Raw genomic sequence first — 26229 nt, forward strand, 5'->3', positions numbered from 1 at the left:
AATACAACAAGGAAGTGGCCGTTTATTGTAAAGGAAAAAAAAAATCACCGGGGTGGGGGGGAAAGAAACCCAACATATCCTCTAACCTGGGGGGGTCGCTCCGCGTGCTTGTCGGGTGTCAGGAGGGCTGAAGTCACCGTGGACTCGCCCGAGAGCCCGTTTCTCTCTGATCGACTCGAAGGATTCCGCTTCGTAGCCAGCTAGCCTGCTAGCTAGCGATGAACACGGACGTGGAATTTCACATCAGGCAGAATTACCCGTGGAACAAGCTCCCAGCTAATGTCAAACAGGTACCGTGTTTTACACCTTTCCTCCGGGGCTCAGTGGCTCGGTGGGGGAGGAGGACGGCGCGGTGTCCCGGGCTCAGACCTGTGTGTCATTCAGGCAGCTGTCAGTGTGTCTCCTCTGCAGGGCTCCCACCACCATCCATCCATCCATCCGGAACCATAACTGACCACCATCACACTGAAGCCATTGAAGCCGCTGCCTCCCTCAGCTCAACCTCTCTGGCATCACATGATTCATTGATACCTCATGATCTTAACCTGCAGAGCTTTCACTCACTCCTCCATGCACAATGTGTCATGGTTCTTGCACCGTCGAGCAATGATATAAAGGTTATTTTATTCATGCACAGTCCCCTTAAGTCCCAGTGCAGACACGGTGCATCGCGTGGTGGAGTGTGTGTGTGTAAGCTTTGAGCTTACGCAGGATTCACCTTTTTTTTTCTTTCTTTCCCAAAGCAAACTTTTTGTTGCATGCTATCAGAAAACCTTTGTGATATTATTGTTAAATATTGCCATGATCATAACAGTGATAACCCCCCCCCCCCATTTTTCTCACATCTGAGTTTTATTTAGCATCTGGACCGCTATCATCACTTGAAACATAATAAGCTATGATTTATTCCAGTTCAAATACTCCATTGAAATATTTACGTTGATACTGTGATACCAGTGTTGCGATATCCTGTGTGAGTAATCTATGTGGGTAACATTTGATTTTGTTAACAGGACACACATGATTTTGGATTTTTGTTTATCCTTCTTTCATTCTCAGAACTGATGTGTGTTTTGATGTTCTGCATCCATTTTTTTTAGTGTATCCACCAATAGCGAGCACATCAGCATAGCTTTTCTTTACATTTAAAACATCTAATTTGGTGATTCTAAGTTAAAGTCAGAGTTTTTATAGTGCTATATTAGTGAATGCTTCCTGTTACTTTTATTGTTAGATCAGTTGTTAGTATTTAAAAGAAATAAACAAAGGCATCTCTTCAAAAATAGTTTGGAAACACTATACTTTTAAAGCTTGCAATATGGCAACAAGAAAGCCATAGTTATTCCAGTTTTATTGTTTAACTTTTGACCTGCTCTGAATTGCATTTTTTTATCTCTCTATGTCTAAATGGACCAGAATTAAATTATATCAAAGTGAGTCGGAGACTGGGAAATAATTCAGCGCGGAAAAATGGTGCACTCTGCACCATTTTTTTGCTGCCTACCAATGTTATCCTTTCTTGATCCTCACAGTTGTTATTTATTTATTGTTTTGCTTTTCTCTTTGCAGAGTTTGGGGAACTCACAGCGTGAGTATGAGAAACACGTGCTCCTGTACAGCATCCGCAACCAGCTGCGGTTCCGCAATAACCTAGGTGAGCGAGTTTGTCCTTCACGCCGGTGATAAACGAGTTTGGTCCGTGTTTCCTCAATAATTAAATTTAAAAACTACTAGAAATGTATTTCATTTTTGTAACAGTTGCTAAATAGCTCTTCAGCTTGCTCTTAAAGTAATCAATAGTGCTCCTTCCCTTGTGGTCTTCTAGTCGTAGATAAGTGAGTCTTACTTTAGCCTGTATTGATCAGATATGGATCGACTGAAAGTGTTTCTGCATGAACCTTCGCCCCTGGCCGCGACCTGACTGCTCTCTGGGTTTTAATTAACAGTTCGCCACGTGAGGAAGGATGAGCGCAAGTATTACGAGGAGCTGCTGAAGTACAGCCGGGACCATCTGATGCTGTACCCGTACCACCTGTCGGACATCATGGTTAAAGGGCTACGAGTCACTCCCTTCTCATACTACATAGGAATCATGGAGGTGAGCAGATGACGGAGGGGTGTTCGGTGAGGACAAGACGATCGCCGGCTAATTATTCTGTTCGAATCGTCTCTGTGAGGCTTTTTGTGCACTCAGGCGTCCATTGTTCTGTCTCTGCTTTCAGAACAATGGGCTAGATAAACTCACAGGAACAGCAAAAATTGTAATGGGCTTAGAAACACCCAGCTTCTGCTCATTCAAACCGAACAATGTCTTATTTTTTTGGCATTTTTAAAGCCCACAGTAAAATAGATTGTTTTCAGAGAAAATGTCAGCTTTTTACAACACCTTGCTGTTATGTATATAGTGTGTTTTTTAAAATAAACATTTGGAGTTCATTATAAAAAAAGAAAAGCTACCATTTTTCCAAAGCTCATCACAAATTATACCTGATTTTTTTTTTTTTTTTTAAATTATTGCTTCTTGTCAACTCTTTCTAACCTTAAAACATCAAAGTAAATTCAAATATTTTTTTCTCTTGAAAACAACTGGATTCACATGTGTTTAGTTTTGGTAATATAACTCTTTTAGCAGGCAGAAGCACCAAACCTGCCAGTTTCTTGATGTTTTTGGTTTGTAGCAGGTGTTTTATTATTACACTGAAAACAACAATATACAATATTTCTAGGCGTGCCTGAATCAATCTTCTAAATGTATTGCTTAAAAGCACTCAGAGTCATTGTAGTCTGTGTTTATATAGGATAAAATAATGTTTGGCTTTAATAAATGACACTTTAACCAGAAATTACGCTTTTTAATTCATTTAGATGTTGCCAAAATAACTGTCGCTGATGTTGCTTTTCCACGACCTAACAAGGAAAATGTTTTAACATGACTTATAGTAACTTGCTGGCAGTAGAAGCACCAACATATTTTTTAGTTTGACAGGGTGTTTATTGACAGATTTGGCCTCAGTTGGACACTAGGTGTCAGTCAATGTCTAGTAAAGTCTCATGCAGCAGCTCAGGGAGACACAGACGACTGATCCCAGGACAAAAACCTCCCCGGGAAAATCTCTGCTGCTTGCTCTGCAGTCAGTTTGGGCTTTGTCTGCATGACGGCTCACATTAAAAAGCCCAGTTTGTTGACTGAGAGGGGCTCACAGAGAACCAGTCTGTCAGATACTCAGATCAGCCCGGTTCTTCTACATGCCTGACTCCTTTTCATTACATTACAAAGGCAAAAACATAAATAATAAGCCTTACTTGTTTTACCAAATTAATGCACCTTTTGTTCAGTTGCATGTGTTGCTGCTAATCTAACTTATTGTGTGAATGTGCCAGATGTATTTCCGTTACGTCACCGCTCCGTGTTTACATTACTCTGTGCACACATGCCAGTTGCAACATCGAATTCTTCTACATTTATCGTACTTCCTGTTTTATTTGAACAGATGCCACAAACCCGCTGTGTGTTCTGCTAAAAGCCAAAACCCGTCTCGAGTTCTCAGCTCACCTAACAAGGCGTCCCCTTCTTTCCCTATACATGCTACATTAAACGCCGCCGAGATTAAATTCTGACTGAATTGCCCCGAGCAATGTCACGTTCTGTTAATCCATCCTAAAACTTTAATGAAAATGGGGAGGAAAAATTAGCGCTGCTGCCTTAATCAGATCATGCTGTTATTAATCAGTGGTCGAGGACACAGAAAGGAGAGTGAAAAAGTCGAATTCATCTTTTCTCTTCCTCTTTTTTTGCTCCTCCAGGATATTATGAACAGTGAGAAGAGTTATGACTCCTTGCCCAACTTCACTGCTGCTGACTGTGAGTTTCTTTTTTTTTTTGTTTTCTTCACTCCTGCAGTGTTAAGATTATTGTACTCAGGTTCTGTTTGCCTCCCACGCCTTTTCTCTTTTCCCTTTGCATCCTTTTGCTCTTCTGGCTGGTAGCGCCGGAAAACAAAGATTTAAAGTTTTAGCAATCTAAAAGGTCAAGAGGTCATAGGAAAATCTTTTTTTTTTTAAGTTTGCATAATTGCCTTAGTACTTCTTCTTTAAACCCTTAATGATGAAGTTGAATTAAGTTGAGATGTTTAAAGCGAAGTCCATGGGAACATGTCTATCAACAACAGGTTTCCACGAACTGTTGGATCGTCTGGTGTGCTGTGACCTTTTTGAATGTGCTCTGATCACGTCAAAAGTGTGACGATAAACTCAAATTGGAAAAGCACATTTGTTTGTTCCAGCACAAGCAAAAAAAACTGCGTGCGAAGGTTGTAAAGGTCACACGCTGAGTTTAGTGTTACCTGTGCTCACGGTTTGCCTTTCATCCTTGACTTCCTGTTACATTTGTCAACATATACAATTCCATTAAGCAATAATGTCAAGGTTCAGTGTTTGTTAAGCCTAAAAACAAGCAAACCCATGTGTATTTAATTTTTTTACATGTCGTTATAACTGATTATGGTGTAATAATGTGAAACTGTCATTATTAAGTTTAAGCTGATTTGACCATTGTGCTGATATATGAAACAATTTCCAAGGTGTGTGATAACCCCCTATGTGAGAAATCCAATTTGGCGCTCTGTCTTATTTTGTTAAGTCCACGGGTCGTTGTAGTCCTCTTTGACTCTCTGCTGCCGAATGAACCAGGCTTTGGCATCGCCTGGTGAGCGGCTGAGTCCTTGCTGTACAGAACCGTCACGCTGCGGAGACATACGGCAGCCAGCGGGCTGTCGTAGCCACGCTCAGAGGGACTCCTCTCCCCACTAATCTCCCTCGAGGAGCTGTGGACGCGTCTCCTGCTGCAGTGGGTGGGAGGAGAAGGGAAGCGAGCGTGCATCAGAGAGTTTCACGTGGGTGGATGTTTGTGTCTTGTGTCTCGGTGAAACAGCAGGACGTGCGTGCTGCGTTAGGAGCTGAGTTGCAAAATGGCCTCTCTTCTTCCTGTTGGCAGTCACCCCATCACATTTGGCCTGCTCCTAATAGTTGTTGCACTTGCAATAAGATAGAATTTACATCAAGGATAATATTTAACTTTTGCTATATCACCTAGGATTTATCAGGTTAATAAAATGTGTTAATCTTGTTGCAGTAAATGCAGGAAATTATTTTCTATAAAGATGAATTGGCAACAATTTTTAGATCACAAACTTTAAATTTGACTGTCATCATTGTGGGTACCTGTCCAGGTATCGCTCCTCTCACCCAATCACAGCTGGAAAGAGGCACCAGCTCTCCTGAGACCCAGAAAGGAAAAAAGTGGGTAAATAAAATAGATGGGTGGATTGTTGTGGGTTTTTTAGAGACAGAGGTGGCCGTGTTTGGATGAGAGTGCGGCTAATGCAAGTGCTGGCTTGATTTACATGGAGCATCCATAATTTATGTTAACCGTATTAGTAACTGAGATGCCTTCTGTCTCTCCCTCTCAGCTCAAAAATAAAAAAGAAACTTAGAAACGGGTCAAAAATGGGCTTTTGCTGTAAGAAATGTAGTCACGAGTTGCACACAAAATGCATTAAAGCTCTAAGCCTACAAGAAAACAAAAATGAGTTCACTCAGAAACAGAAATTTAAATGGCCTCAGGAGCCTTTTTATTAATTAATCATTTAAAAAAAATGATAATTACAATATAACAAGAAATGAAAATAAAAATGCAGAACTGTAAGAAAAGTGTCATTGTCACCGTCTCATTGACAAAACAACTACCCTGCGACTTGAACTGCTTAATGATTAATGATCCTCCTGACCTGTTTTCCAAGTCAGACAGGTCAGGAACTCTCCACACATGTCAGCCCAACAGTTAGAAGAGTTGAATAAAGACATTATAACGTGGGGAAATTTGTTGGCCTCATATTTAATAAAAGGAGTTGACACCTTTTAGAGCCTGCACCTCGCGGCCAACGCATTAGATGTTCAAAATGTTACATAAGGTGGGAAGAACTCTATAAACAATAACTTTGTTTTCCCATAAATGTTTACCTGAAATGAATTTGCTGTGGTGTTTCAGTGCTTAGAGCAGTCGTCCTCCAATGTGAGAGTTGGAGGTTTGATTCCTGACAGCAGTCAGACGTCGACATGTCCCTGAGCAAAACACTGAGCCCCTTATTTCCTCTGATGTGACCCATCAGTGCATGAATGGAGTTTAAAGCATTGATCATTCTCCATAGAATGATTTATTCAGATTAGTTTTGTGGAGATTCAGGGGAGTGCTGTATGAATGTGTTGATGGGGAAATGAGGCCACAGTTTGTGTTGTAAAGAGCTTTGAGTGGCCTGGTTGGCTAGAAAGGTGCAACATAAGTACTCTATTTACCGTTTACCATATAATTAAGTTTTCCTGACATTTTCGTTTGCCCTCATCACAGGTCTGAGGCTGCTCGGCATCGGGAGGAACCAGTACATTGACCTTATGAACCAGTGCAGGTCGTCTAAAGTAAGATATGCTTACTGATTTCTGTTTTCCATTTCATTTCAGTTTTAGTTTTTATTTCATATTGAGTTATATACTAAGCCACAGTTCCCCAAATTTTCTGACTGGAGTTTTTGGATTTAGCTGCAGAAAGTCTACAAAATATCCATGTAATTTCCAGGTAACACCGGCGAATATTAAATCTGGCCTCGTTTTTATGGGTTGTGCGCAATTGTGGGGAAATGACACTGCAGATTTGTACTGAGGTTACAGCAAATCATCTTTTTTTTTTTTTTACTGAATGGAAATAACGAGCAGTGATGAAATCTAAAAGAGGTGGTATGAAGACACGATTTTAATGTAATATTTTCTGTGGTGAAGGTAGAAATCTTCATAGATAAAAATCAACCGTTGAGCTCATCTGTGCGATGAGTTTTAAAAAGATTTGTTTTGCAAACGTAAGTCTTTAAATCTTTGTCACTGTTTGTCTAAATTGTACCCCTCACTTTAACCTGCAGACTTTTTTTTTTTTGAACATTCTTTATTTAAGAATATTGTAAATCCAACATCTATGCACATGTCTATCCATACGTGCACTTACATAGAACAACAGAAAAGAGGAAAAAAAAAAAAAAGGCTCAGCAAACATTTAAATCCATTTCAGCAGTTGACATTTTTTTTTAAGTAGGTCCTCATGGGCTCACACGAAAGGGAGGTGCACATACACTGTGTTTTCCATTAAAAGGGAGAGACATACAATACAAAGGGGATCAACACCACTTTCTATAACCAATAGCCTCCTCATCTATGTGGCCATCCAAAGTGGGAGATAGCTGGGGTCCATACACTCAGAAAAAAGTCCGTTTTTACATGAAGTTGTGCCGTTATCCTTTCCATTATATATACCTTCTTCAATCTTTCTTGCCATTGTTGAAGAGTGGGAGGTAAAGGTTTGAGCCAGGACAGAGTTATCATTTTCCTTGCAACCAGTAGGAGAATCTGCAGCAATTGGACTTTCCTTTTCCCAATATTTTCCCCTAGTTTCAAACCCAGTATGTAATGCATTGGGTTCAGTGGTAATGTGAACTTGAATATTTTCTGAATTTCTGTCTGAACCCCCTGCCAGAATGGAATCAATACTGGGCAGTCCCAAAAAATGTGAGTGTGATCCCCAATCTGATTACAGTTCCTCCAACACAAATTTGTAGCATTTCTGTCATATTTTGAAATATTAAAGGGTGTTTTGAAGAATCTTATTCTTAATTTCCAGTCAAATTCCTTCCAGCCTGGACTGTGGGTGATCTTAAAACCTTTTTCACAAATCTCTTCCCACTCCTCATCTTCAATAACAATATTCATTTCTAGTTCCCATTTTTGCTTTATATCCATAGAACTGTCAGATAAATTCATCTGTAAATGTTTATAGAAATTAGATATAATCTTTCTCTTATTATTTTCCTCTACACATTTTATAATAAATGTCTCTAAAGGTAATGAATTTAGTTTCAAAGTAGGCCATTCTTTGTGTGATAAAAGGTAATCCCTTAATTGTAAGTACTTATAGAAATCTTTGGAGCACAATCCATATTTATCTTGTAACTGCTTAAATGACTTAAGGGTTTCTCCACTGAATAACTGATCAATTCTTATTAATCCTCTCTGTGCCCATCTTTGATAACCAATATCCAGTTTGTTTGGAAAAAAATCAGTAATCTTGGCTATTTTTATTATGCGTGATATTGTCAAAGGTGCTCCTATTTTCTTCCTCACTAGAGACCAAACTCTGTGCGTACAATTAACCCACTCATTTTCAATTTTTAAATCTTTCCATTTCTTTCTCTCCATAAATGGCATCGCTTCAAGAGGTACTAGCCGGCATGCTTTGTTCTCCAGATCAATCCAGTTTGTCTCCTCATCCTGTACAAGCCACTCGACCACAACACGAAGTTGTGCTGCCCAGTAATACAATCTTAGATTAGGCAGACCAAGGCCACCTTTTTCTCTTGGGCTTACTAATAATTTTTGTCTGATTCTTGGTTTCCTCCTTTGCCAAATAAAATTATTAATAATTTTATCCAAAGTTTTAAAAGTGGAGGCAGGTATCCAGATAGGTAGTGCCTGAAAGAGGTACAATAATCGTGGGAGTATATTCATTCTAACTGTTTCTATTCTGCCCAGAAGGGACAAAGGAAGAATTTCCCATCTCGTCAGGTCTGATTTTATTTGTGTAATTAATCTAGCGTAGTTTCCATTAAATAGTTGTGAGGTTTGTGGCGTAATCATCACACCTAAGTATTTGAATCCCCTCTTGGACCAGTTAAAAGTCACCTCTTTATCCAAAGCTGTCGGCCATTTGCCCACCAACATCATAGCCTCTGACTTAGTTTCATTAATTTTATAGCCTGAGATTTCACCAAATTCTTTTAAACCAGTCATGAGCCTAGGGATTGAGCTCAGAGGGTTAGAAATATACAGAATAATGTCATCTGCATACAGTGAGATTTTGTGGGTTAACCTGCAGACTTGATAGCAAAATAGACTTCTGCTAAGCCAAGCATTGATCTAATACACCAGTGTGTATACAGTCACTTTGAATATTTGTTAAAGAATTAAAGGCTAAGTTTGTTTTTCGTTGTTTTTCTTTTTTGTTAATGTAGTTCCTCTTGGTGTTTTAGTTCCTCAATGAAAAGCTTTTAACAGAATTGTTAGAGATGATGGTTAGACTTTCTGATAAACTGCAGTTTTACCATACCTATTTATGAAGCTATGTGGCCAATAACTCATATAAAAATATGGGATTATTTGTATAAACTTGTTAATTTATGCAACGACTGACTTGTTCTTACTTTCCTTTTTCTTGCTCAGAAATTCTTTCGCAGGAAATCGGCGCGGGACCTGCTGCCGGCCAAACCAGTTGAGATTTCTGTGGAGCCCTGGTGGGTGGCACAAACGGGCTACATCACTGAGGACGACATAAGGGTACGACAGAACTCCCATTTCGACCTTTTCTTTTCAGGTTTCTGTTTCAATACATCTCTAACCCTTTTCCAGTTTATTATAAACAATCGCAGGTTTGTCTGAAGGGTATTACATCCTTCTAACAAGTAGTTAGGCAACAGATTCGTTTTTAGACAACTGAAATAATAGAATTTAATTGTACAAATGGATATGGCTTGGAACTGTGCACATGTTTTTGACCTATAAACTGAATGAGAGGGAGACGCTTTACTGCACTGAGCTTTCAATGAATCCATACACAAATGTTCATCCTTTGAACCACTGCAAACCAGAGGCGCTTCTCTCAGAAATTAATTTATTTTTCTCATAGGAAACAAAAAAAAAAAAACCCAATCGGGGTATTCATACAGTTTTATTATGCTGTAATATCTATTTACACCAAAAAGAGTGCCGAACAGCTGTTGTTTACTTCAGGTAATTTTAGACATATTTTGAAGAAATTATACCCTCATTTAACTTGGGCTGATATTATTTCTCTGTGATGGACCTACGACCTGTCCAGGGTGTCCCCCGCCTCTCGCCCACTGACTGCTGGAGATAGACACGAGAAGCAGATAAAAAGAAAATGGATGAATGAATAATATTATGTCTTTTCCTTGATTGGATGCAGGTTTGTTCTCCAGCAGAGAAGAAAGCCATCGATAAGATGATCGATTCAGGTCCTCAGCTGGCTGGAACAATGGAGTACAACGTGGTCTTAAGTGAGTATTTAATGTTATCTTATTTGCACAATATCTTAACTTGTTAGGAGGTTTTGTCTCCCCCTACTGGGAAAGAGAGTTGTTACACAAATACGACCCAATAGTGCTTGTGCTTATACTGTATATGTCCTGGTTATCAGTACATTTGCTGTATTTTGGGTTAACCCAATTCTGAAAGGGTTTTTTGTGCTCAGCTATATATAAAGTGTTTAAATATTGTTAAACCTTGATAATAAATGGAGTGCTTTGGGAGACAGCAAGTTTGGGATATTGGAGATGTATTTGTAATTAATTAAAGGAAAACAGGACAAATGTTTTGTCATGCTCACTGAAATTATAGTTTTTATTGCAAATCTTTTATAATATTGTCTAAGTTAGTTCCTATTTAAACAAATCTTCTCTTGAATGCTTCCCAGGTTTTCCTCTGTAGGCTTCATTGTAATCTCAGTTACTTTCATATCTGACAAACAAAAAGTATAAATACTACTCAAACATAGGTTATAAAACTCAACTATTCTGACCAATAAGGTTAAGTTTGGCTCTGTCACCACTGAGTGAACTTGTTCAGGAAGGGTTTGGATAACCGCATGTTGAGTTTATATATAAGTCTGAATCTCCAAACTGACAATAAAACAGTAAACATCTTTAACATCTTTCTGAATTTCTGTAACGACGACCGGCTTTGAGTCAGAGCTGCTGAATTTAGATCATCCATCAGTGTCTGGATTGCTTTGAGGTTCTGTCCAAGCAGTTTAAATTTTAATTAGAGAACGGTTTGAAAGCATATTGAATAGCTGGTGACTGATTAGGAACACAAGAACTGAATACATAAGGTAGAATGGGCTTTTGTTAAATTGAATCGTATTTGGTTGAGATTTTTCCAGCCAACCTTGCTTGCTCTCAGAGGAAGTGGAAAAGCTCATTTATGCTTTAAGATTAGTTTTTTTTTTTTTTTTCAGAGCTTGGCACCAGTGAAAGTTGTAATTATATTTACTATGATAGCAGTGTTATTGTTATTTTATTGCAGGCTTATACAATCGGGGCTTCATCTACCTGGACGTTCCCATATCTGATGACAGCTGTATCTCAGGTACATACAACACAGTGTGTGTGTGTTTAAACGTCCTGCTTTGAGCAGTTAGGATGATTAAACATCACGTGTACATAGATTAAATGTGAAAACATAAACAAACATCACGGATAATAGAGTCGCACTGATTTGGAAAGATGCCTAATAGTGCAATTATGGCTATATGATGGATATGCAGCAGTAAGAAGGCAGGCTGTGGAAACAACTCAATGTGAAAACAAATATTTCCTCGGTTGTTTGTGTCTTTCAGTTCCCCCTCTCGAAGGCTTTGTCATGAACCGTGTCCAGGGCGATTACTTTGAAACGCTTCTCTACAAAATCTTTGTGTCCATCGACGAGCAGACAAACGTGGCGGAGGTGGGTTTTGGAAATGTTTCCGCTTCTGCGCTCCTTTTAATATAACAGCGCCTGAGTGACTGTTCGAACCTCTGTTTATTGATCATCTTTTCAACCATGTCTTCTTTATTTTTTCTCTCTCTCTCTCTCCGTCCCCTGATCCCTCGTACTTCTGTGCCTCTCAGCTGGCAAATGTACTGGAGATCGACTTGGATTTAGTGAAGGTGAGTTTATGGGGCGGTGTGCGCAGGTAGATTTTTTATAAAAGGCATCAGATTTGGGACCTGAATCTTACTTAACAACAATATAGTCTATATGAGGTGGGAAATATTTAGCACAATTGTTTTTTTCTTTAAATGATGGAAGCAGAACACACTCAAACAGACCTCAAGACTTAATCTGTTACAACATCCGCATTGTTCCAGATTAGGACCGCTATGCCCTCTGACTCGCTTGAATAGACTCGCGAGTTGTCCCAGTTTTCCGCTCATTCTCTGCCAAAGAGCCGAACTCCCCTCAATGTGTTTGACCTTCTTTGTCCTTCAGCTCCTGTCTCATTCAAGTCACTAAAAGGGAACACTGAGGAGGAAAGATTGAAGTTGAATTTGTGGCAATTCTGCAGGAGAAGACTTGTAATTTTAGAGATGATTGAGAGGAAAGAAAACCTTTGTGCAGAACTTTTCCCACTTTGACTTTTCATCAAGTTTGTCTCGTGTAACGACTAATTTGTAACCTGGATTATTAAACCAAATAGAAAAGATGATATATGAATTAGAAGCAATGCATTTGCCTTTTCTAGCTCAGATTGTGTAATTCAGTAAATAATCTATGTTTAGGAGCAGCCCTGAGTCATGTCTAGTACCTTGGCCAGAGCTAATAATGTTGTTTGGTGTGCAGTCTTATCTGTAGACTTTTATTAACATGTTTATGGTTTGTTGTGCTTTAGAGTTTCTGTTTTTATGGCGTTCCAGCAGCTTTGCTTGATGCCTTTAAGAATTAACACATAAATAAAGGAAGAGTAATTAAATTGCTCTTGATTGGGAAGTCCGTTTTATTTCAGAACCTGAAAGTGATTCGTATTTTTGAACGTTTCGGACATTATTAGAGCGTCACTTAAGATCAATTTTTATAGCACTAAAATTATCACCCTTTAGATAAAACAGATTTTTTGAGCTCAATCTTTGTTTCAGCGTGAATTAAAGTTCTTCAGTCAGGGAAAAATGTATCGAAAAGGGCGACAAAAGTAAGACTTTATTGGTGAGAATCATAATTTTTTCCCAACGTTTAAATGCTACAGCTAGAAACTGATCAGCCATAACCTTATGACCACTCTTCTAATTTTGTGTAGTGCTTGTATGAACGACATTTGGGCCGTCCTGGAGAGCCTGGTTTCAAAACATTAGCAAAAGATCCCTTGGGTCCTGTGCATTGTGGGGTAGGTCTCAGTGGATTGGGCTTGCTTCCCACAGATGAGGTTAGATTGGTTATTCGAGTGTTTGGAGGCCAGTGAGCAACTGAGAGACTCTTTGTGACTTTATTTCAGCCATATTCTTTGTGCATGGCCCAGTGCTTTGATCTTAAAGGAGAGTTACCACTGTAAGGGAGTGCTGTTGAGGCTCGCTTTACCTCTCAGTGGTCATATTGTTTATACTGATTGTTCTTGACCCGTAGAAAAAAGCAGATATTTAGCTGATCAGTTATTCTGACTAGTGTGCTGGTGGTCCATTTCAGGGTAATTCTTTACTTCATTATGAATAATAAAATTGTCTTAAAATTATTCTTAAAGATCTGTATTTTTAGTTAATTAGTCTTTGCTCTTGAGCTTCATATTGTTTAAATTTGTTCATTTCTGTATAGAACCAGTTTGTCAAACAGGTTTTTAGAACAATAGTTCACAAATCATTGGTTGACGTAACAATGACTTTGCCTTTTTTATTTTATGGCTGCAGCACACTCATTTCTTTTCTTTTTCACCACTCTATATCTGTGTTTCCTTTCAGTCTGCCCACATCAAATGTAACTCTGTGGAAAAGCCGCCCAGGAGCGCGTATAATCGGATGTGTTCTGTTGAGTGATGTTTGACTGTGACTCTCTCGTGTTTAATCAGAATGCCGTCTCCATGTACTGTCGCCTCGGCTTCGCTGTGAAGAAAGGTCAAGTGTTCGGCTCCGACCAGCTTCACCTCAGCTGGAAGAACGCCCCATCTGTGAACAGACTCAAGTATGATTCGTCTTTAACCAAATCAGATGCTTTTCACTTATTGTCAACCAAACTGATATTATGATGCTGTATTTTGGGGGTCTATAAGCTTATGATAACTTAAATTCTCATAAAGCATCCTCACTTGTAGAGCTCTGAAACCTATTTATTCATTGATATAAATCTTTTAAATCCTTACTCTCTCTTAAAACACAAACAAAACCTGTTCAGTTAGATTGCATTAACTTCAGATTGCAGTAAAGTACCACACTGTGTTGAAATGTTTGGATCTATGCTGTGTTGTAGGAGCACCATGGACCCCCAGAAAATGCTGCTGTCATGGGAGCAGGGCAGTCCCGTCATGGAGGCGGGCTCCTCAGCCACAGACACCGACACCACCAGCCTGGAAGACCAAGGTCTGTCCACGTTCACACCAACAATCCCAGGCCTGTTCTGCGGCGCGGGCAAATAATTACACACACTCACGTGTGGGGCACTTTATGATTGCTGCTTCAGAGGTTCCAGGCAGCACCGCTAATTAATCCCCAAGAAGGCTCAGTGGTGCTTCTGAAAGTCATTTTGACATTAATAGGTGTTTGTCTAAAGTGGTCCAATTTTAGCCTAATTTTAATTTAGTTATGCATATTAAGCTGACAAAGTTGCAAGCAAATTGGATATTATCAAAGGGCTTGTTGATCAACAACATTTACATGCAAATCAGTTTAAATTAATCCGTTTGAGATGGAGAAATTTGGTAAACACATTAATTTTTCACAAAAATCACATGTTAATATCAGCAGTTTAGAAGAATAATTAAAAATGTATTGTGTTGTTACAGCTGATATAACATGCATTCATGGTTATGCATTATTTTTTGATGTCTTTGCAGCCGACACGGCCAGCGTGAGCAGCCTGAGTATCCCAGCTGCCCCCACCAAGAGGATCGCCTTCCTGTTTGACTCCACTCTCACAGCCTTCCTCATGATGGGCAACCTGTCTCCGGTTTGTAGGCGTGAAACACACAAAAACATTTCCAGGATGCCTAATAAATAATCATAAAAAAGTTAACATAAATCTAAATATTTCTGGTTTTGCCCCGTCAGAACCTGAAGAGTCACGCGGTGACCATGTTTGAGGTGGGGAAGCTGTCTGACGAGACGCTCGACAGTTTCCTGGCCGAGCTGGAAAAGGTGAATTTGTCACTTTCTTTAGATAAATCTGCTTTTAGAACCTTGCCTAGTATCATTGTGATGATGAGCAATAAATGATGTGTTTTTCTCAGGTGGAGAGCACAGCAGAGGGTGAGGCTCAACGGTACTTCGATCATGCTCTGACCCTTAAAAACACCATCCTCTTCCTGCGCTACAACAAAGAACTCACTCAGGATCAAGGACCTGACATTCCAAATATAGGTATGTTTTCACTGTTATATATACATTTTGCCAGTCTGTGTTTGCCTGTAGTACACGTGGGTTAACTTGGCAAATAAGCAGCTGGCAGGCCACATGTGGTTGGCTGTGTTGTTGTGCAGCTAACATGTTAGTTTGGATTATAGATTTACAGCAAATAAAGTAAAACCTCTATATTTCATTTACTTTGTTCACATGGTTCTCTGTTATAGCAGTGCTTTTTTATTTTCATTTTTTTCCCCTGCTAACAAGTGACATCCTGTCATAATTCCCAGATAACATTTCGTCGTGGTTATTTGAAGGATCCCATTCGAACAAGCTTGTGAAATTAGTGAGATTGATGTCAAAGTTGCCAGCTGGGAAGTTGTAAAACTTTTATCCAGACTGAAGCTCTTTAATGCTGCAGATTTTATATAAAGTTTGGCTCACTGAAAGAGCAGATTCTCAGCTTTAATTTGAGGATATTTGCATCCAAATTGTTGGATGGATAAAGGATTTACGGCCCTTCAGAATTTACAAACCTTTTTTGCGGGGGAATAAATATAACTGGACAAACTTACATTCCCAGAAATATGTGAATTCTGTGCGACTTGTTTTGTGATGTTGTGCTTTCAGACCTTTTAAAGCATTTGTCTTCAATTCTCATTTTATTCAAGAATCTTCAGGTTTTTTTTTCTTACTTTCAGAATCTAAATACTGCTTAATCAAACTGAGATCAGGCTATTACCTCTGAATACAGAATATTCCATCTCTTTAACAACATGGGTTACTTTTGTGATCCTTTTCCATTTTCCCCCTCATCTGTATGTTATTATCTGTACAGCTGATATCATTAATTTTTTTTAACTTTAGACACAATGCGACATGATAACGGAGTAAAAGGTTTAGGTGAAATTGTCAGGGAAATTTGTTTTGTTAAATTTATTTGCAAAAAGATATTCTGAGCTGTCGTTAGCGCAATAGTTGTAAACAACTATTGTAAATGATTCTCATTCAACTACTTAAACTTATTTAGCGGTGTTGGAAAATCAATAAGTAATTAAAAGCTGGGAACTCATCTGGAAGCAACAAAGAGGAAGTGAATTGTGTTTTTGTGCCGCTGCTGGCAGACTGAAGCTCTGTGCCTATCAGAGCTGTTTGTAATGATTCTCTCTGACGTCTGAATAGTTTATTTTTTTTACAGTATCTTCACACGAATGTTTGCGTACACCTGTATTGTTCGTCTTGTTTCTCGTGGTGTTTGCGACGCCGAAATGATTCTCCAGCACCAACAAAGTGACTCTAAGTTTCCGTTTAGCTTCTATTGTGCCACCAGATGCTGTTTGTTTGCTTTGGCTTGGTGCCTCGCTTCTGATTGTCTTATCTCTCGGTCGTACTCAAGCTGCTGCTCTGCAACAGATGAGCCTGCTGGCTGAGGCTAAACTGAGCTGCTGATGTTACAATAGTCTTACGTTATTGGTTCATTTAGGGAATGAATGAAATTTGTCTTCCAAATAGACAAATTCTATCCAGAATAGCTGGAAATTTTTATGAAAAAAAGTGAGACTTTTTAAAGTTTTTAGGATGTCTAATCAAAGTTTTTGTTGCTTTAAAAGGTGGTATATGTGCAGGTAGAAAAGTACATTACCCTTCGACAAGCCGTTAAACCTTCTTGGGGGGGGTCTTCGCAGGTTTTGATTGGTCTCCGTACCAAATCTCTGAATAGTTCCTTCCAGACTTCGTCTTGTTCCCAGTATCTAGCATCTCTGAACTGAATCGTGAATTGAGGAATGAGCTCACTGCAAATCCTTTTCTATCTGCTTACAGCCTTCTGCTGTGTGGAGACATTTTGGTTTTCAGAGTGCTCTGCAGCAGCTGAGAGGAGCCCGTTGTCTGAGGAGTCGGGAGTAATAGAAAGCTTTAAAAAATGGCATCATTCTTCCTCTCACAAACCTTGGCCATAATGTGTAATATAATGTCAAAAACCTTGGTAAAAGGTGTCCTGGGGTGCTTCTTTGAAATCACTCTATTACTACACAGATCACAAACGCTTGAGTTTTTATTAAAGGATGAAAAAGTGTTTTTTTTTTTTTTTTTTTTTACTTTAAGATTTTTTGAGATGAGTTCATCTTCCTTTGGGTAACTATTCTCCGTAACAACTAAGGTTTGATTAGGGATGCTATGTTTTAATTTTAGGTTAGCTTCATTGCAATGGTGTTTATGTCCACATTCAGGATCTTTGTGCTCCACTCTTCATCTGCTTCTTTTCATTTAAAGAAAAAGCTTGATTTTATGTGAATGAGCAGTCAGGAGCAAATTAACTGAGTCCAACATAAATGCTAGAAAAGATTACGGCTTCCACTGTTGATTAAAGATGGACTATAAGAGATGCACTAACTGAGTGTGCTTGTTTTTTTTAGTTGTGACTTTGCTCGCCTTTTTTTCCTCTTCTCCAGGTTTCCCTTTGGACATGCTACGCTGCGAGAGCCTGCTGGGTCTGGACCAGGCCACCTGCAGCCGCGTCCTCAACAAAAACTACAAGCTACTGGTTTCGATGGCGCCCCTCAGCAACGAGATCAGACCCATCAGCAGCTGCACGCCTCAGGTATGAAGCCTGCAGGGGGACGGAACAGAAGGGACAATAAATGTGCAGCCGTGTTTTGTCACATTTTGTTTGTGTGGCAAAGAGCTCATTTTGTTTTAGGTGGTAGTTAATGCGCGCGCGTGGGTGTGTGTGTTTGCCATCTCGCTCAGTCTACACACTCTTGCGCCCAGGGTGATTTGTGACTCTGCATGTGTGTGTGTGTGTGCATTTTGTGAGTTGTCAGCCTGCAGTTGCCCCAACAACAAGGCTGCACAGAGAGAGGAGGAGGGCGGGAGGCGAGGCTCATGAGTAATTCCTCTGACTGGATATTTTCCAGCTTTCTAACTGAGCCCACAGAGACAGAGCAAGAGAAGTTAAACTCTTGTTGTGCTGCTTATTCTCACACTGCTGCGACTCACTGAAGTGGAATTTGATGAAATTTTCTTGTTTTCCTCTCAAATTCCTCTTTACACAGCTGCTCACATTTGTCTCTATTATTTTCTGGAACGTTTGATGAACGATTTTTATTTGAGAAATGATCAGGAAACGTGCCTGTCTGTGTGTGTGTGTGTGTACGTGTGTGTTTCTCCCTGCAGCACATTGGCCCAGCCATCCCTGAGGTGAGCTCCATCTGGTTCAAGCTGTACCTGTACCATGTGACCAGCCAAGGCCCGCCATCTCTGCTGCTCTCCAAGGGCTCCAGGCTTCGAAAACTGCCGGACATTTTCCAGGTGAGCCTGGTTAATAATTGATCAGGCAGGGGAGTTCAAAGCAGTGGTATGCTGTAAGTAAAATGTCAGATAAAGAACAAATGTGGCAAGTTAAACAGTTGCAGGTCTGAGGAGTGTGTGAGTTTATGTTCTCATTCAAAGTGTTGACCTTCCTCTGAGTCACAGGCAGGTGGTGACGGCCCTGGCTGCCTCCTTTGTCCTCCTGAAACTTCATTTCCTAACCAAACACCAGGTTCCTTACCGCTTTATGTCATCGTACACTTTCATCCTTCAAGGTTCTTTCTTGAAATTTGATCTTGAGAATGTGAGACAGGAAACAAAGGAGAAAATGGTGCGGGAAATTCTCAGTGGATCACCTGTAAAATGTAAATGGATGACATTATGGGAGCATAGAAGATTTTTTTTTTTTACCTTCTTCTCTTTACATCAGGGCTGTAAGAACAGAGAACTTCTACAACAACTTTTTAGAGTTAAAAACTATGAAGCTCTGACTGAAGACAATGAACCTTAAATATTTTATGTTCAATCCTGAAACAGTGATAGGTTGACAAAACTATCCTGTTAAAATGGAGAAACAGGGTTTTCTTCAAACCCCCATAAAATTTAAGATGGCTGCCACAGCCAACCGACTTTAAAAATCACAGAAATAGCAATAATTCAGTCAATTTTACAGATGTTGACCTAAAATCTGATGTGGGAGTAGATGAGACTGATCCCCAACACATATTCTGAGTGTCCACAAACTTGACAAGATCTTTGTTTAAAATTTTGCTGTTAACTATTTGGGGTCAACTCTGTCCGTCTGTTGGCAAAATTAAACTTTCATGAAATAATAATTGAATGTACGTCTACAGCTGAATAACTTTTGAAGTCAGTCCCATTCGAGATGTCTGCCACAGCTAATCGACATTAGTCAACCCAAAAATGGCTACAACTCAGATATTGAGCTAAAATTTGATGTGGTAGTAGCTGAGAGTTGTTCACATCTCACAGTATCGCATGAGATCGAGCATAACGTTATTTTCAAGGAACGCCAAGGCTTTAACCATTTCTGTACTATTATTTAACATGACAAGCTACCAAAACAAGTTGTCATGAATGGCTGTGAAATAAACAGCTGTTTATTTATTTTCCTCTCTAGGTCTATGACAGGCTGTTGATCACCTCTTGGGGTCACGACCCCGGAGTCGTCCCCACATCCAACGTGCTGACTATGCTGAATGACGCCCTCACACACTCTGCTGTCCTCATCCAGGTACACCCGACTCAGTTTTACCCCGAGCGATCCAGGTTAACTTAAACCCAGTTAGGGGCTGAAATATTTCCTCTGATCCTCCAGATTTCTAATATAATGCTAATCCTTCTTTTTATTTAAAACAAGTTGATTTGACAAACTTTTTCCTGTCTAATAAAATTCATGAACAATCTGTTATTTCAGTTAAATTTCCATATGTAGCAGAGGCAAAGCTACACTGCATTTATTAATAAACAATATTTACAGAGTGTTATAGAGACTGCATGTGTGTGTAACATTCAGGGACACGGCATGCATGGCCATGGAGAAACCGTTCACATCCCCTTCCCTTTTGACGAGGAGGATCTGAAGGGAGGTAAGTGAAACACTCTGTCATACGGACATATATGTTATATTTTAACATCTTTAATCATACCCTGACTCTAAATAATACACATTTTTGTAAAATTTTTAGTGTTTTTTAAACCAACTTCAAGAGTTTTGAGTTGAGCAATGAACTCAGCGTGATTTAAAAGAGTGGTTATGTTGTATAGAATGAGACATAATGAAAGTAAAAATGAACAAATAAGAATTATATTTTTCATAAAATGTGAAATCGACAGTAATCATTCACTGAAAATTTGAAAAGCTCAAAACATCTATTTTAATAACGGAACATAGCACACTGTTATACACACAATATCGCCAATTCTTCCATTTATTTTTTTAAATAATATAGGAAAAAATGAAAATAGATGTTTTTTTGCTGATCTTTTGGAGCTTGGTTGTAGCGGCTGCTGGCTAAACAAGGAACAGGGCTTTAGCCCAGATGCCTAGCATCATTTTCCAGCTCCTCCATGCATTTTCAAACCAGATGAGATATTTAATCTCTCCTACATGTTCTGGGTCCAACCCAGGGCCTTCTACCTGCCAAACGGGCCCAGAAAGTCTCCCACGAGCAGCACCCAGGAGTAAATCTGATCAAATGCACGAGCAGCCTCATCTGGCTTGTTGTGATGCCTAGAAACCCATTTTGTTCTCCAGATGTCAGAGCTTCTTACCTGCTCCAAGGACGACTCCATGGATGTAGCTCTTTATGTCGAAAAAGTTGAAAACACACATCAGCTGGAAAGTAGATCCTGAAGTCTGGTCAGAACTTCTTGTTTGATGTTTGCAAATTTTGACACAAATAAGAAGGCTTTGGCTTTTAGGATTTTAGTTACCAAACATTGTAAAAAATGATTCAGAACTTTTAAAATTCTTTATTTTCTTTTTGAACTTAACACTTAATGAGATAGTTCAGATCTTCTAAAGTGGGATTCTGATGAAAAAGGTATGAATAATTAATGTATTACCTGTTGCAGACCTGTTGTCAGTTTCACATTACACGGTTATTCCAGGAGAACTATCAGGATTTTCCTGTGGGATGTGCTACAGCTACCTGCTGCTGCCATTTGCACTCACAAACAACCATAAATTTCCTTGTAAATATCTGTGTAATGTTAAACAAAGATGAAAAACTTGATAAAATCAGGTTTGTGCGAACCACGATGGAATCTTTTAGATCGGAGTCGTGTTATGATGGCAGCTCAGACTAGCCGTTAGCTCGTCACTCCAGTCAGAATCAAACTCTGTTTCTCCACACATTGCTTGTTTCAAGAGCTATCTGCAACAGGTAAGATATTTCTTGCTCATACAATTTCCACAAAACCTCATTTTAGAAGATCTGAGCTATCGCTTTAGGTCACATCCTCCGAATTAATTTGATTTCGGATGAAAACATGTTTTGTAAAAGCCGATTCCTCGCTTTGTGAGTCAGCGCTGGAGTTCACCTCGCCCTCTCTGGCTGTGTCGTTTGTGCAGAGTTCTCCTACTCCAACATGTGTGTGCACAAGGCTCTGCAGAAGCTGAAGGAGCACGTGGATCTGAAGCACCAGTGTGGCTATGTCACCATGCTCAACTCCAACAACAGGCACCGTCGCAGGGCCAGCGACAGCGGGGAGTGTGGAGGTAAAAGGGCTCACACACACACACAAACACACACACACAGAGTTAAACAAGTGTGTGTTGGTGAGCCCAAACAGAAGACATGTAGTTAAATCAGCAGCAATGTTTTTTTCCCCCCTATAAGCGCTGTTGACAATAATTGTGCAAATTAGATAAATATTGCTCACAGTCCAGTTTAATTATGCTGTTTGTCTGCATAATTGTGTGCCTTTTTGTGATAACCTTTGCTAATGGACATGGATGAAACAGTCTTCGCCTTAGGATCGAATCTTAGTGTAGCAGATTTCATTAACACAGATATTTATGTGAATATTTGATTTTAGCAGACCGACCTCCAATATTAGGCCAGCAAGAGGCAATAAATTATGTAAAAAGTGTCGCATTTCTGAACCAAAGAGCCGCTGTGTGACCCGCTGATCTAAATGTGTTGCGTCTGCTGAAGGAGAAACCCATCTCGGCGGAGGCCTGGACACCAACGGCAGCACAGAGTCCTTTGAGCTGGTGACGGAAGAAAACAGCGAAGGCAAAGGAAAGACGGACAGTGGGTGCATTTTAGTGTTTTGCGTTAGAAAAAATTTTCAAGTTGCATTTGATCAGATTTTTGTCAGCTGGGAGAAATAATAGAAATCAGACGGTTGAGGCTAAAATAGGTTTCATGTTGTTCCACTCACACTTTTTTTTTTTTCTCTGTCAGCACTCTCGTCTGAGGATGAGTGGGTCCCTCTCGAACTGTGCTTCGGCATGCCCCTCTTTAGCTCGGAGCTCAATCGCAGAGTGTGTCGAAAGATTGCCTCACACAAACTGTGCAGCAACGAGAGGTAAAACCTACAAACCCGACATCCTTCTCTACCTTCGATTTCCTTGTTAAAAAGCGCAGCGACGTTTGGTGTCGCCGTGTCAGACTGAGACTCTGTTGTCGTCGTTTCAGCCTTCAGGAGCTTCTCCACTCAAGCCGAAAACTTTCGCTCAAAGTGCTGAGCTTCGTTCAGTCATTCCAGGTAAGAACGCTCATCTGTTTATTTCCTTAATTCTTACCGTAACAAAAACACCTCGTCCAGTAAAAACATCAGGAGCCAAGAGGTTAATTATTATCTCTGTGTAAGTTTGGCAGAAATTTAGTGTTGTATTGTTTTGTGGTTTTCATTTCCCATTAGGCAACAAATCTCAAGAAGCTGACTTTTTGGTACCTCAGTTAATAACAGTTATTTTGTGATCTTAAAAAATGAAAATAAATTGCAGCATTTAAGTGTATTTTTTTAATGGATGAAACATGATAAATTCAGGTGTATTTAATCAAGATTTGAATCTTTTTGGGGAAATCCTGCAGTATCAGAAGTCAGTATAAGGGTGAAAATCTGTGATTTAATGAGGGTTTATTAGAGTGCATGCAAAATAAAACACAGTAACCTATAAATCTGGTTATAAGAGTGTAGTTAATGTAGGCTCTAATTCGGAAGAATTGTTGCTAAACTAAAAAGATTTTAAAAAGTGTCTTTTGGAAAGAAGATGTTAGATTAAGATCCCATAAACTGCATCAAACGTGGAGCTTTACTCTTTTCGAACATCTCCTTTGAGAGGATTTTCTCCTTGTCGCTCGTCTCGTTCTCCCGGCCCCTCTGTGAACTCTGCCCCCGTGTCGACAGGACGGCAGCCAGGCCTCGGACGTGGACAGCGGCGTGTCGAACCCTCTCAGCCAGCCCCCGGCCGAGTCCGGCGTCCCCCTGCCCTCCATCAACCTCCTCTTTAAGGACGGGCAGCTGAAGGAATGGAGCGGGCGGGCCCCTCCCCCTCTGGACATCTCCTCCCTGCAGAAGGACCTGCCCTCATAAACCGACAGCTGGCTTTGCTTTCATCCATGGGAGGAAATAACGACTTCTCAGTGAAAAGGGGCCACCTTCTTTTTCGCAGCATCACCGAGGACGGTCTTTATTGTGGTCCCACGTCTTCATACGGAAATCCCCTCCCTCATAAGCTCCACTTCTTGTCCGTCAGTATCCAGTTATGGGGAAAATGAGCCCCATCAGATGTGTATCATTTAATCTACTGTAAGAGGAACCATCCAACACTAGCACCCACCCCCTTTTTGCTGTTCCCCCCTGTGATTCCTTGTGCTCCCAGCGAGGCAGTGTTATCTGTTGGAGTGGTGCTATTATCACATCATCCATGCAGGTGATGCAGGTGAACAGCTCTGTTTACCTCTCACACCCATCCCCCAGCCAGTGGAGGGCTGTCCTTCATGAAAATAAAGTCATATTGTAGATGTTGGAAAAAGGAAAAAACGTGGACTTTTTCAGGAGTCATTTGACAATATGCACATTCTAGTACCAAGACTTTTGGACTTACCAGGTTGAATTCTGACCCAATCCCCGTTGGCTCCCCGTATCGTTCAGTGATTTAATGCATGATGTTGTTGCACAACTCGAAAAGATTTTTTTTTTTCTTTCCTCTTTACTTGTAATCAATAATAGGAGGGCATATGTTATTTGCACTGTGCAGGATTTCTCCAAACCTGTGGATGAATAAATCTCACATCATTTTTTTTTAAAATGTTGAATCATTTGTAGTGCACACACATTTTTAGAGCTCATGTTTACCGAAGGGAAGCGTTTACTTACGTTAAGAACCTATTGGGCATTTGAAAACTATTTTTTTTTTCCGTAGAGAGCACCAAAGACAATTCTACTTTCTCGAGCTGCCCTTTATTTTGATGCCTTTGTTTTAGTCAGCCAATCTAAAGCACTCAGGCCTAGGATCAAATCTGCTCATTTGCTTTTCTTTGTTATTTTTTTTTTTTGCAACTTTTTTCATGATTTCTATGTTTGATTGAGCTTATATTGTTAATAAAAGTTTCAATACAGGGGTCCCAAAAGTACCAACCATCCCTGTTTGAGCTACAGTTTTAGTGCCACACTGAAAAGAATAGGAACTGGTGAAGTTAGCTTGTTTTGACTGAGGCTGTTGCCACTGTTTCCTGCCTGCATCTGTCTCTGGATGGACTCCAGTTCGTGTGCAGAGCTCTGCTCTCTTGGCCGGCCCTTCACACTCTCCACGGGATTCTGTTTACACTTTCTTTTGAGGGGAAACATGGTTTGTAGTCTAAAGAGAGAAGTCGACTTTTTCCCGCGAATGCTCCTGTGGACCCAGGGGACGGTTATGCAAATGCTTCTCCCGGTTTCTCGGAGACAATGATGGCCCAAAGTGTTTGGTGAATTTTTTTCCTGCTCTTTATTGCATTCAAAGTGAGAAAACCCCCATTATGCCGAGTTCTTTCTGACAGAATCTACCCTCTGCAGTTTTTGACCCACTTGTGGAAGTTGTTTCTAAAAATGTGATGCTGAAATTAAAAAAAAAAAGGTAAAAAAAAAAAGGACTAACACGAGGTCCTGCTGAAGCATGATGACTGTGTAGAATCTGTTGTGTGCGCGTGTTGTGTATGCGTGTGTATCGTACACCTCACAGGTGTGTTTTAACACACACCTGATTTTAACAATAAGACCCCCCCCCTGCCCCCAGTCATGCCTGTCGTTATCCCAGATTTTCATCTTCCACAGTGTTTAAAAATGATAGTTTTATATGTCGGCATACATTTTAGTAAATCTTTGTTGTAGCTTGTTTAATGGGAATGTGAAAATGAAGAAAACACCCCTCATAATTAAAATGATTCCAAGAAAAAAAAAAAAAAGAAGAAGAAGAAAATAACATTCCTTCACTTTGCCCTGCCTACATCTTAGTCTAGTCTCCAGATACATATGGTCACAAATAAATATGTAAAAAGTATATGAAAATATAAATAAATATGTAATAAGAGCAAACCGAATGGAAATGTCTCAGCTTTTTCTTTTACACTGTAATTTATTTATTTTTTTGTCTGTTGTTTCATCTGATTATTCTGTTGTTTTGACAAACTACTGGTTAAGCTGCTGAGAAAAAGTAATTTGGTAAAATTTTGATGTTATGTTCTGCTGGATTTGACATTTTTTACATACAGTATGTGATTTTTTGGGACATTAAAGAGATGGTTCAGACCTTTTGAAGTGGACTTTTGTTGTAAATCGCTCTTTGAACAACCTCAGTTTGGAGAAGAACGAGTTTTATTCTGACCAGATTGATGGGCCAATGGCTAGTCAGAGCAGGTCCAAGACCAAAGTGGATTACTGCTGTCATAAAACAACTCAAATCTCGAACGATTTCATAGCGGCTCGGGCAAACGCTACTTTAAATCTTTTATTACTGCTGTCAGTTTTCTGTTCCATGGTTGTTTACAGAACATTTAATGTTTTTTGTGTAAGCAAATAGTGGCTGCAGCTAATATTTCTGCCAGAATACCCACGTGATGCCAAACTGACATTAGTGTGAATATTTATAGAACAGTATTTGAATAATCTGCTGTGATGTTTACTTATTTATTTATTTTAGATTGGAGTTGTTTTAAAACGGCAGCTGCCACTTTAGTGTTGACCCCACACTGACTAGCCATTAACTCGTCAATCTGGT

General features: G+C 39.8%; 1 protein-coding gene across 1 annotated transcript; it reads left to right on the plus strand.

Moving 5' to 3' along the window:
- Positions 1-218: 218 nt before the first annotated feature.
- Positions 219-25470, plus strand: fam91a1 (family with sequence similarity 91 member A1). The gene is made up of 24 exons (XM_017425973.3): positions 219-290; positions 1570-1654; positions 1947-2098; positions 3805-3862; positions 6404-6471; positions 9313-9426; positions 10076-10166; positions 11194-11256; positions 11507-11613; positions 11778-11816; positions 13700-13812; positions 14098-14207; positions 14681-14793; positions 14895-14981; positions 15074-15203; positions 17636-17784; positions 18360-18494; positions 19636-19749; positions 20032-20104; positions 21592-21738; positions 22178-22276; positions 22430-22553; positions 22664-22733; positions 23379-25470. The coding sequence occupies exons 1-24, from the start codon at positions 219-221 to the stop codon at positions 23562-23564; spliced, it is 2499 nt and encodes an 832-aa protein (XP_017281462.1). The 3' UTR covers positions 23565-25470.
- Positions 25471-26229: the final 759 nt, after the last annotated feature.

The sequence above is a fragment of the Kryptolebias marmoratus genome, linkage group LG5 (assembly GCF_001649575.2).
Source record: "Kryptolebias marmoratus isolate JLee-2015 linkage group LG5, ASM164957v2, whole genome shotgun sequence".
Taxonomy (NCBI): Eukaryota; Metazoa; Chordata; class Actinopteri; order Cyprinodontiformes; family Rivulidae; genus Kryptolebias; species Kryptolebias marmoratus.

Excerpts from the sequence above, each read along its gene's own strand:
- fam91a1 (XM_017425973.3), top strand. The coding sequence starts at position 219 with ATGAACACGGACGTGGAATTTCACATCAGGCAGAATTACCCGTGGAAC. Across the intron at positions 18,495-19,635 it reads AACTGCCGGACATTTTCCAG|GTCTATGACAGGCTGTTGAT; the intron begins GTGAGCCTGGTT and ends TTTCCTCTCTAG. Across the intron at positions 19,750-20,031 it reads ACTCTGCTGTCCTCATCCAG|GGACACGGCATGCATGGCCA; the intron begins GTACACCCGACT and ends TGTAACATTCAG.